The sequence below is a fragment of the Camelus ferus genome, chromosome 7 (genome assembly GCF_009834535.1).
Source record: "Camelus ferus isolate YT-003-E chromosome 7, BCGSAC_Cfer_1.0, whole genome shotgun sequence".
NCBI classification, from domain to species: domain Eukaryota; kingdom Metazoa; phylum Chordata; class Mammalia; order Artiodactyla; family Camelidae; genus Camelus; species Camelus ferus.
In genome coordinates this window covers 58,540,644-58,553,111 of record NC_045702.1, presented here as the reverse complement: position 1 = coordinate 58,553,111, position 12,468 = coordinate 58,540,644, and the positions used below count along the sequence as shown (strand labels likewise).

At 38.5% G+C, this 12,468-nt stretch overlaps 1 protein-coding gene across 3 annotated transcripts in view; it reads right to left on the bottom strand.

Moving 5' to 3' along the window:
* Positions 1 to 787: 787 nt before the first annotated feature.
* ASNS (asparagine synthetase (glutamine-hydrolyzing)) overlaps positions 788 to 12,468 on the bottom strand; it is a 120,824-nt gene continuing 109,143 nt past the window's right edge. For 2 of the 3 annotated variants that reach the window (XM_014557504.2, XM_032483966.1), the window contains 10 exons: positions 10,433 to 10,670; positions 7,415 to 7,600; positions 7,065 to 7,166; positions 6,448 to 6,575; positions 5,228 to 5,354; positions 3,682 to 3,788; positions 3,081 to 3,181; positions 1,898 to 1,979; positions 1,654 to 1,809; positions 788 to 1,131 (listed from right to left, as the gene is read on the bottom strand). In XM_014557504.2, the coding sequence (XP_014412990.2) occupies positions 922 to 1,131; positions 1,654 to 1,809; positions 1,898 to 1,979; positions 3,081 to 3,181; positions 3,682 to 3,788; positions 5,228 to 5,354; positions 6,448 to 6,575; positions 7,065 to 7,166; positions 7,415 to 7,600; positions 10,433 to 10,670 (1,437 nt within the window). In that variant the 3' untranslated portion in view covers positions 788 to 921. The remainder of the gene's footprint in view (positions 1,132 to 1,653; positions 1,810 to 1,897; positions 1,980 to 3,080; positions 3,182 to 3,681; positions 3,789 to 5,227; positions 5,355 to 6,447; positions 6,576 to 7,064; positions 7,167 to 7,414; positions 7,601 to 10,432; positions 10,671 to 12,468) is intronic. The other variant, XM_032483967.1, reaches the window with a different exon arrangement.

The window sequence follows — 12,468 nt, the reverse complement described above, 5'->3', positions numbered from 1 at the left end:
CAGACGCTTGCTGCTAGTCATAAGGAGCAGATGTCACCGTCAATGATTTTAGTGTTTTTCTAGGTATGAGGAGAACCAATAATTTGGACTCATAAAATCTTCTCCTGAAAATATCTGTCTGAAGGCCTGTTCTGCCAGTGTTTCCCAGAGCACAGAGTGCCTCATTCTTAATCTCCCCCATGAACTTCTGTCAGGGGGTGTTGGAGGTCAGTGGCTGCAGCAACTCATGATTTAATCCTTGTAGAGGCAATGGTAAATGCAAGTTTTAAGTCAGCAATATAAATTACTATCTTAATAGCAAAGGGCCTACTGTATAGCACAGGGAACTGTATTCAATTTCTTGTAATAACATATAATGGAAAATAATCTGAAAATAAAAAAATATATCTGTATGTATATATGTAACTGAATTGCTTTGCTGTACACCTAAAACTAACATTGTAAATCAACTACACTTCAATAAAAACTAAAATTAAATAAATTATTATCTTACAAAGGACTCACCTCTCCAGAGGCCACCTGGCCAGCTGTTAAGGATGCAAGGATGCAGGAAGAACTCAGAGGAGGACCACACTGAGAGGAGGCCAGGACTGGAGGAGGCCATGCTGGCAGAGACCCAAGTCCACTAGAGCAGCCGTGCCAGGACAGCGCCTGTGAGTTCTCCCAAACACAGACTGCATCCCCTTTCCCAGCTCACTCTCTCCCTTCCTGTGATAAAGTAAAAACCATTCAGTTTCACATTCCCTCCGATGAAGGGGCTGCATGAATATAAAGGACTAGAGCAACGTTTCCAATTGAAGGCTTTTATTTTTCTCACACTCATGCAAGCCAAAGTGGTTGACCCTTCCAGTCCTGGAGCCCCCTACCCTTCCCAGTGAGGAGAAACGTGCGTGCGCACTACACAGCTGGCTCAGAGAGCACCTAAGCCTTGGCAGCGGCCTTGTAGTGAGTCAGGGTGCGGGCAGAAGGGTCAGTGGCGTGGATCCACCGGGGCATCCAGTAATGGGGAAGCCAGTCAGCCCGGCCTGGGTAGTGGCGTTCAAAGATTTGCCGGTAGTAATACCCTTCTTTCGTTTTTGGAGTATTGAAGGGAAATTTCTGGGCTGCATTTGCCATCACTGCATCATCAACCTGTAAGAAGAAGAGCAGAGATGGTACTATGGTTTTTTAAACAGCAAGGAAATACTTGTATTCAATCTGGCTTCACAAAAGCAAAAAGACGTATGTATATGAAAAGGTATGACTGTAAATGTTTGAGAGAGAGAGATGCTTTGAATCACTTAGAAGATGTTAAAATACCCTAATGTGCATAGCTGCAGTGACTTTAAGGGAATATTCACAAGCATATTTCTTCTAAATGGTGGCTCACAGTTTTATTCATTTGTGCCTAATCATGTCTGGCAGCCAGCAGGTGCCCCCCAAAATGTGTAACTGAAGATCAGTGATGACTGAAGTCTCCTCTCTCTCAATTCTAGATGCTACTTTGTAATCCTACATGCTGCTTAATTCTTTAAAAATTCTGCTAAATTCTTAAAAAATTCTTATAAAAGAAGTATTGTTTACAGGGACTCTCTCCTACAGACAAATGAACAGCAATTACAATTCTGCATCCAAATTGTTCTATCCCAGAAAATACTTTTAAAGCCATTATACCTGATGTTCAATATACTCCTGTAAAATCTGAAACCAGGAATTCTTAACTGAGGTTATTCCATCACTGAAGGCTTCTTTAGGTCGCCAGAGAATCTCTTTAGGTATCAGATTGGAATCCTCAAACGTCTCTCTCAGAAGATGCTTTTCTATCCCGTTCTGACATAAAGACAAAAGAAGCATCCGTAGAAGTTCTCAATACCGCCAGTTTCAATGGACAATTTTTGTCTTGAATCGATTCACCTACCTTGGGGACTCTCATATCTGGTGGCAGAGACAAGTAATAGGAAGAAAATCGATGATCCAGGAAGGGGACTCTCAATTCAAGGCTTAAAAAGGAAAAGAAGAAAATCTGAATCAAAATGGACATTTAGTGCCTGTCAGTTGAGATTCTGAGTTAGAGTTTCCTAGGAATTCACCCAGCCTCTTAGTAACATTAAGACGATGAAGTTGTTTTTACAATCCCAACTAACTGTTCTGCGCTAATGCATGAACACAGAAACCTTCATTCGAAATAGTATGTATCACATCACCTAGAGAGTGAAACAAGCTGTTGGCCAATAATTACTTTTGCTTTCCCTTCTATAAATAAACATCTCAAAAAAGCAGAAAAAGAACCATGAGTGACCTGATCATTAAGAATGTACTGTGTCTAGATTTTTCTGACTCATAGTTTTTTCTAGGTGAGCTCATCTCTCGTCCTATTAACTATAATGCTAATCTGTGGTTACTCCCCTATCTGCTGTCCTAACCAGAGTCACCAGGATTCCGGAAATAGATCATGTGGTCTTTGATGAAACACTGTGGAACACTGGTTTACGTGGAAGGTAAATTATTAACCAATTAGTGGTAAAAATTTTTTAAATTTAGTTCATTCCCCAACCTCATATTTTATTGTTTTCTAATCTAAAAGTGATTTGATAGAAGCAACTGAAAGAGTTGATGGTGGTTGTTTAGTAAGAGTCTTCAATTCTCCAACATGACCAGCTTTTTTTAAAAAAAGTAAAAACTTTTTAGCCAACCGGAAATGATACCACAGAAACCTGTGTTATAATCTAATCAAGTCTCTAGAACCTCCACTGCTGTATCTCCACACATGGCAGGTGCTCAATATTTGCTACACCGAGGTGTCTAATATTTATTTCTCCTAAAAAGAGCTGCAAGTGCTTTCCCTCTCAGTTGCTCAGGTGTGAGTAGGATGTTATGCTTTAAAGACGGAAACTCCATCTAAAACCACCCATACGGTCCTCTCACCATTACAACAGCCCTCTGACTTAGCTTAATTCCTTTGCACTAACAGACAAGTTTCATTTTCTCTATACAAGTCATACTTGGCAACATACAGCCAACTGCAAAGAAAAAAAGTCGACCATGGAGCCTTTCCGTTTTCTGAGGTTATTTTACAATTACTTCCTAAAATATCGAGTTACCCATGGGCAGCAGTAGTTCGATCTGCACGGAGAACATCAAACAAATAGAGTTCCTTCAGAAGCCTCTCACTCTCCTCCTCAGCTTTCTCAGGGGAAGGAGCCTATGTCACAAACAAAATGCTGAAGTTACAAATACACCCACAAGCTCTGCTTTGAGCGCACGAAATAGTTTTTATTTCTTACTTTCATATGTAACTCCAACTCTAAAGGTGGGTCAGACAAAAAGCTAAATAAATGCTTTCTGAAAGATGCCTTCCCTCACATCCAGACTGCTAATGTTAGAACAAATAAAATGGAAACACTTTGCAAGAACAAATAAAATGGACACACTTAGCAATAATCCTAAAACCACCTGAGACTACGAAATATCAGAAACGTGATTCTTATGCTTAACGAGCTTTAAAGAATGGAGATTATCTGACACTACTAAGACTTCTTTCTCCCCAAAAGAAATACCAAGCAGACATTACCGGATTTCCTCCTATGCCTCACAAGATATTCAGTGTTACTGTTCTACCGAAAAGGCAAATTACAGAAAATAGTCAAATAATTCATACTTTTCCTACCCTAGCACCAATTCCCTCCTTCTGAGAAGGCTTACCTTGTGAAAATATATGTAACCCTGAGTAAGTTCATCTGAACCTTCTCCAGAGAAGATCACCACGCTATCCGTGTTCTTCCGAATATATTTGGAAATTAAGTACATGCCTTAAAAAAAGAGACAGAAATCATTGTTAATGTCAACATAACCCTCTACCAAAAATGCCTTTCCTCTGGTTTCTGGGAACAACTGCAAGCTTTTCCTATTAGATTAGACTCTGTACTAGTATAAAGTAGTTTGCAAAAGAATGACCTTGTATCTACAAGCCATTTATATGTTCTTATCCAAAATTTGTACTGCTGTGATGAAACAGCCCCAAACCATTCCACAATTTTATATATAGGTTTTAAAATGTTAATGCTTACAGACCAAGAATGTCCATCTTAAAATTCTGCTAAACAATGCTAAAAAATGTTGCTGAACAGTGTTGCAAGTATCTTAAAATTCACACCTTTCATACCAGTATCACTATACAAAAGTAATAGAAGAGTTGGCATTTGGAGGTGGGGCAGGAATTAGGTTTATTTATTTTTTTAGTAGAGGTAGTGGGGATTGAACCTATGAATGCTAGGCATGCACTCTACCACTGAGCTATACCCTCCTCCAACAGTTGGCATTTTGTCAGCTTAATTTTAATCTAGGGTTTCTTTCCTCTGATACTCCTATCCACATTTCACACGCAGTTAAGAATATTATATCATTTAAAGATGCTGGTGGGTTCCTGCTCTACATTCCTACAAACTAGTATTTGTTCTTAACTGTCTTTTAGACCTAATACCTCACCCCAATGATAAATTAATCTCAGAAATACTGTACATCTGTTTATGTACGGTGGCCCTTTGGAGGGCCAGAAACTACTGTAATAGCTAAGATTTTTTTTTGCCCTTCAGGAACTAATTTTTGCTCCCTGTGGCAGGACGGGGGTCAGGGGGCAGTATCACTCCTGTGATACTACTACAAAGTTTAGAGCATGCGAATGCATACTCGAAACTCTGCAATGGAGGCCTGTCAGATGCTGAGCTCCTTAAAAGAGAGGCACATCTAAGCCAGTAGCACATTAGAGGCCCAGCAACATGAGATCAGTCTGACTTGGTGTATACTTCTGATTGCAGTATGTGTCCACAGGGTCAAACTAGTAATGCTTGCTGGGCAATAATGATTTCTGTGTGATATGTGATATGATGGAATATTTACCAAGATATATCTAAAATGAGTACTCCTTACATAAAATTAGTCACAACATAGACTTATTTCCCTATATAGCCCAAGAAACTTTTATACAGAGAAACTGGGGCAAAGGGGGTGCAGAAAATACATATATACAGTAATAGCATAAATGTGGACGTTTAACTATGTATTTAATGTTCCTCTCACTCCGAGAGATTTCAGGAATTCTTAAATGGTCTTCTCTTCAACAACTGCTGACATAGGAATTTTATTTGCATTCAGTCTTAAGTAGTGTTTTTTAAACTACTGCTTGAAATAACATTTTTTAAACCTTATGATTTTTCAGTATTAAAAATCTTAGTATCACAAAATACCTTACCTACTGAAGCACGGACTGTTGTAATGTCATAAGTTTCCAAGGAAAATATGACTTCATCCAGAACCTGAATGCCTTCCTCAGAGTTAAAGAGGACTTCGTGGTGTTCGCTCCCAATATGGTTTGCCACCTGATTATATAAAGATATATCCACATACTTGTTACTTAAAGAAAAGAACTACTCTTGAAAATGAAACAGGACAGTAGTTCACAACATATTATAAATTAACAATGGTGGAAAACAAACAAGACTAAATAAGAGGAAATGATGCTGTAGGCCACCACAATAAGGGGAAATGATTCTCGAGGCCACGATGTCTGAGCCCCACATAGTCAGGCTCCCTTGACTCCCTCCCCCAGTGCCTTCCCTCCACTGACCACAAGAGGCAGATCTCCCATCAGCTTTGCCCACTCCAAGACTTCACCCTTACAAGCGTGCCCCCACTCCCCACACACAATTATGTTACTTCCTCTTGGTCCTCCTGCAATGCCTAACTTTACATCCAGGATGTTTCTCCTAAGCTAAATGCCCCCTCTCCTCATTCTGTTTCCTCTGGCTGTTGTGGATCCATTTAGCATTTGTCAGCTTGCTTTAGGACCGCTCTCTTGCTCTTTGTCATCCATTCTTTGCAAGTTTCTCCAGAGTGGGAACGAGGTCTCCTGCACATTGAAGGTGTACCAGGTCCCCTCTGCCCACAGTCCTAAACATAGCACTTTATTAAAAAGAAAAAAAAAGAACAATAACGGCTAACATTCTCTAATTACTAATACATGCTAGGTTCTGTCCTTCTCACCTCATGTGAATTATGTAACTTCCACCTCCACACTGTCCCACAGTGGACACCATTACTCCCATTACATAAGTGAGGAATTGCACAGTAGAGCTAGGTTTTGAAGCCAGAAGTCAGGTTCCGAAGCCAGCAGTCAGGTTCCAAAGCCTGTAGCCTTAACCACTACATCTGCTCTTACTCTCCAAAGGGCAGAATTATCATCATAGAGTACTTGTGAGGATTGAAAGAGCCACAGTAGATAAAAGTACCCAGAACACAGTGTACAATATAATTCATATTCAAGAGGCATGTCATTTCATTCTAATATGTTTAATTGAAAACAATTACCTGAGTCAATACAGCAGCAAAGTATAAAACCATCGATTATTAACTTAATTTTCATTCTAATAATAGGTCTGTCTAACTATATAACAGGCAGAGACAGTGTCTTACCTTCCTAGCAGCTAGTAAATCGGGACTGTCTTCCATGCCGATTGCAAATGTCTGCAGAGGGTAATGTATTTGGGCCTCTTTTAGGTGCTTCAACAGGGTGGCAGCAACTAAACTGGAATCCAAACCCCCTACGAGTGAGACAGGAAGTATAGCGGTTACGTGCCTTACGTAGGAGGGACAAATACGACTGACATTCCTATGAAGCACAAAGGCTAGAGTTTCACCATTTAAAATCCTCAAGTTTTGTAAACTGAAAATTAACTTCAATAAGAAAAATCTAACATTCAACCTGTGATAATGGTAACAAACAGTATTTGAATTGGTTAAAATCACTACACACACTACATGCATTCTAGAACTTGAACCAAGATAGTGAAGGAGGACGTGGAATATTCTGATGAATGTTTACCAGCTCAGTCACACCTATATAATTAGAGTATAACTTTAAGTTGCTGTGTTACAATAAAAGTTAAAAGCAACTTACATAAAACTTTTTCATCCTATAATAAAGATTAAATCCTACAGTAAGTTTTCTACTGTCAAAACCTCTAGGATAGCAATAAATCATTTAACTTAAGTGTGCACTAACTATAACCAGGTCTTCTAAGTGACTTCACCTGATAAAAGGCAGCCAATTCTTCTGTCCGTCATCAAACGTTTCTTAATGGCATTGTCAAAAAGGATCCGGAGGTTGGTCTTCACAGTTTCTATCTCAAAACCTATTAACACGTACAGTAAACAAAACAGCTGCAGAAAAGCCTGAATAATTTACTGAACCAGGTAGGCAACCATCTACATCTATTGTGATGGCATCTGCCCCATAGTGGACTTGGCCAAATCTCAATGTGTCACCCTCAAATTAAAAAGGAAACAGAGCTTCAAACTGAAATGATTCCAACAATGGGAGAGTCTACTTCTCCTCCGGGGAAGAGAGGTGGGGAACAGGTGGGTGGGTCTGCTTTCTTACCTGGGAAGAGTTTCTCCACGCTGTCATAGAGGGCGTGCAGAGGCTCATCTCTACAGTGATGATGTTTAACCATTTCCACTGACGCAACTTTGCCATTTGGCTTTAAATCCAGAACTTCATAGTGTCCTGGGAGGAAAGGCTCCACTTTTAAAAAAGGAGTCATGGAGTGCTTCAAGTTAACAAGACCTACAAATTTAAAACAATAACTTCATTCAAATTAGGATAGTACTTTACTGTCACTTTCATGATTAGTTAATATCCTCTAAATTCCTATTTTGTTTCCCTTTTTAATACAAATACATGTCTATTATATAAGCAAAAGAGGAAAAATACAATCATCCAAAACTCTAGCATCTACTTACCAGAAAGATAACACTGGTCCAGACAGGCATGGCAAAATCACACTGATTTCTACTAATTCAAAGCAATAGAAAAAACTCCAGTATTCAATTTTGTCTCCCTAGCTGGAATTTGATCAAAAAAAAAAAAACAAAAACAAAAAAAACCACTTTTTTCTTTACTCAAGTAAGTAAACATAAAAAAAAGAAAAGCAAGGTATATTTATTAAACAAAGAGATGGACCTGAAGCTGTTAATTTTATTATATCCTTGTAGTCACTTGTCATCACTGAGGTATTTTAAGAAAAACAGCCATGGTTCCCATTCCTTTAACAAGCAAAATGATCCACATTAGGTACTTTAAAGTCAGATGTTAAGATGTCAGACATCTACCCCTTAACTATTTTTTATACACCATGTGTGAGTTAAACAGTATCATTTAAATTTCTTCAGTAATTTCTCACAGGAAATAACCAAACAGACATCATCATGACCTTTGATTTAAAACATCAGTGTTTTATTGTAAATAGTATCAGTATATCTACACAGAATACTTAATTATGATTTATGATGTGAGTTTGTTCACCCAGTAATCTGTTGTGTAGTGTTGAATTCAAGAGCAGGCAAGACCCAGCTCCTATCACTAGCTAGCAGACCTCAGTGAGCCATGCAGCCCATGTAGGGGACGAGGACTAATTACAAGGTTTTAAGCAGGAAGAACTTTCCAATTTTGCTAGATCTTCTTTCATTTCTTTCAACAATGTTTTATAGTTTTCAGCGTACAGTTTTGTACTTCTTGTTAAATTTATTCCTAAGAATTTTATTCTTTTTGATGCTATTTGTACAACACAGTGTAAACCATGTGACCCAGAAAGTCCACTCCTAGGTATACACCTAAGAGAAATGAAAACACACAAAAACTTGTACACAAATATGTAAAGCAGCACTATTTGTAAGAGCCAAACAGGGGAACAACTCAACTGTCCATCAACTGACAAAAGGATAAACCAGTGGATAAACAGAATGTGGTATATCTATGTAATGGAGTATCTTTTGACCATAAAAAAGTTAGTAAATAGAAATAAATACTGATAGATGTTACAACACAGAAGAACCTTGAAAACATTTATGCCAAGTGAAAGAAGTCAGTCACAAAAGACCACATATGATATGATTCCCTTCTTATGAAATGCCCAGAATAGGGAAATCCATAGAGACTGAAATCAGACTGGTGGTTGGCTGGGACTGGGGTGGAGGTGACGGGAGGACAGTAAGTTGAATGGCTGATGGATATGGAGGGGATGGAGAGAGACACTGAAGAGTACAGGGTTTCTTTTCAAGATAATAAAAAAATTCTAAAACTGATGGCAAAGTTGGTTGCAGAGACCTATGAATATACTAAAAACTACTTAATTGTATACTTTAAAGGAGTGTATTGTATGGTATGTAAATGACACATCAATAAAGCTGTTTAAAAAGTGCTAAATAAACATGTGCTTGTGCGACAGCCATAGTACAGGATCACAGTGCAATAATCACAGGGCTGACCAACTCTGTCCTTACAGTATGACCTAGGAAAACTGGAAAATACACACGAGATCAGACCAGATGCAGACTTACCAGCACAGTAAAAGTTAAATGACTACTACAGATTTATCCTCTAAGGATTACAGAATTTAATTGCTAAAAAAGTAGAGTCCAACTCCTTGGTTTAAAAAAAAAAAAGCCTCAGAAGTCCATGACTGACATAGCCATTTTTAAAGCTTTGGGCAGCCCACCACAAATCATAAATGCTGGAGAAGCTGTGGAGAAAAGGGAACCCTCCTACACTGCTGGTGGGAGTGCAGTTTGGTGCAGCCATTAGGGAAAACAGTACGGATATTCCTCAAAAGACTAGAAATAGACTTACCATATGACCCATTAATCCTGCTCCTGGGCATATATCCAGAAGGAACTCTAATTCAAAAAGACACCCGCACCCCCATGTTCATAGCACTATTTACAATAGTCAAGTCATGGAAACAGCCTAAATGTCCAATGACAAATGACTGGATAAAGAAGATGTGGTATATTTATACAATGGAATACTACTCAGCCGTAAAAATGACACCATAATTCCATTTGCAGCAACATGGATGTCCCTAGAGAATATCATTCTAAGTGAACTAAGCCAGAAAGAGAAAGAAAAATACCGTATGATATCACTCATATGTGGAATCTAAAAAAAAAAAAAAAAGATGACAACAAATGAACTTAGATATAAAACAGAAACAGACTCACAGACACAGAATACAAACTTGAGGTTGCCAGAGGGGAGAGAAGGGAGAAGGGACAGACTGGGAGTTCGAAATTTGTAGATACTGACAGGTATATATAGAATAGATAAACAAGTTTATACTGTATAGCACAGGGAAATAGATACAAGATCTTTTGGTAGCTCACAGTGAAAAAAGAATGTGAAAATGAATATATGTATATTCATGTATGACTGACAAATTGTGCTCTACACCAGAAATTGACACAAGATTGTAGAGTGACTATAACTCAACAAAATAAAAAAAAAAAATAAAAAAAACTTTGGACAGCCCAATTTGTAAATAGGGATTGGATTTGTAAATATGATGTAGAAAACACAAAATCAGGACAATAATGAAAATCTATAGATAAATTCTATCATTACCTTTAGCTTCTGAACACACGGCCAAAAATCCATCTTCTGTCATGGCTTTAAACAGAGGTCTGACTCCATAGGTATCTCTGCCCAAGAACACTTTCTTATTGGCAGTATCCAGTAAAATAAATGCAAACACCCCATCCAACATACAAATTGTTTGCTCAATTCCTCCTTTGTCATAAAGATGAAGGATTATCTCACCATCCACTTTGGTCTGGTATTCAAATTCAAAATGGTGTTGCAGCTTAAGGAAATAATAGCAAAACAAAAATGTTAGAATCCTTGTACATTCACTAAATTTTTTATTGCAAAGTTGCTTCAGTATTTCTGTGCTCTATAATCATTTCATGCACTCTGGTGATTTAGAAGAATCATGGCATTATTCAAATATAGTCTCTTTGAACTCACAATCCCACAAATTCTTTATAACATAAAGTTAAGCCTGTGAAAATTTTAGCTGCATTTTGATAAGCAGAATACAGAGACAATATACCTCTGTATTGCATGGATGGATGGAAATGCATATTCTATACATATGTGTATGTAATACATATGTATTTTCATAAATATGTAAGTTCTGCAACCGTAAGGCTTTGGTCTGGAAATACAGTATTCAGGAGGTTCTTACAATTTAGCCTCAAAGACTCACTATGAAAATAGAAAGCAAAAGGACAAATATATTTGGCCCTATTCCTGGACACGTGAATGATTCCACCACAATGACAGACGTATATGGTCCAAAACAAAGTTGCTGGTTCCAGGGAGGACTACAGCATCCCATCCTTCCAACACTGCAGAGACATTAAAGCTACTTGGTAGTGATGGACAAAATGTCGGTGGAGCTTTATTTGTCCACGTCCCCAGTGGAACAGCAAGGAGACCATCACTCCCACCATCTGTCGAGAGTGTTATGCCCGAACTCTGTGGCTCTCCATCACCATGGGCAAACTGTCAGGGTGAAAAGTTCTTGGTATGGTCCTTTCTTTGTACTTAATCACATTTTTGGCTGATAGTAGAGAAGGGGTTCACATAAACGAAATTAGGTGGAAATACTGGGTACATTTAAAAATTTAAAACATGTTTTTAAGTTTCAAAAAGTAAGTCTCTATGTTTATGTGTATGACTATAAAACATGCTGCACAACCATGCTCATGCTATAACTTTATGAACCTTTTGTCTATAAACACATAACTGTCCAAAAATGGGCTTTGGTCACTTCCAGTGATGACAAAGCCACCTCCTGTCCACCTCTCCCTGCTCTGAGAGACTGTCAGTGATGATCTCAGTCACTAGGAGGCAGGGTTTGGAAACAGTCTTCTGCTGATCTTTCTGGGCTGCAGTACCTGAAGGATAAATGAGCCTGAAGCATTCAATGATTTCAGTAACAGCTTCCCAAATCTATTTTCCATCAGCACATCATCATTACTCTCTGATCTAAAGGTTGCAGGTAGTTTACTGGTTAATGATTTGTGTGTACCACTTCCTGCTCTCCTGAAACCACACTTAGAAAAAAGCCCGTATCTTGCCACCATCCAGAAATCACACTGTCATTTGACTTGTTGGCTGTGGGCCTCTGATGACCCTGCAGGGAGAGGGCCTCCTCTCTGCCAGCCTTCTCTCAGATTCCTCCTCCCCTTGACTGGTCTCCCTCTACTCTCAGCACACTGCTGTCTGTATTTTAGTGGTACATTCCATCTCCATCCAAAAAGGGTGACTTTGAAGCTTCTGTTGCAGAATTTTTTATATAAGCCTAAAATGCTGATTCTACTCTTCAGCCAGCTTTCAGCTGCTCACACTGCATCATCTCAGTGATTTCCCTGCTTCTGAAAATACAACCTCTTTGGCCAATTTAGAATAGAAACATTTTATAGTATTTAACTTATTTCATTAACTTTTAAACAAAATACACAAAAGCAGCTATGCTGTTCACATAAAACAAGGCATTTTCTATCTCATTTAAGGTGAAGTCAGGCTACTATTGCCACAGTACAACTTAGCATTCTCATGTATACGATACAAACTTGGCTTAGGAAGAAGGAAGT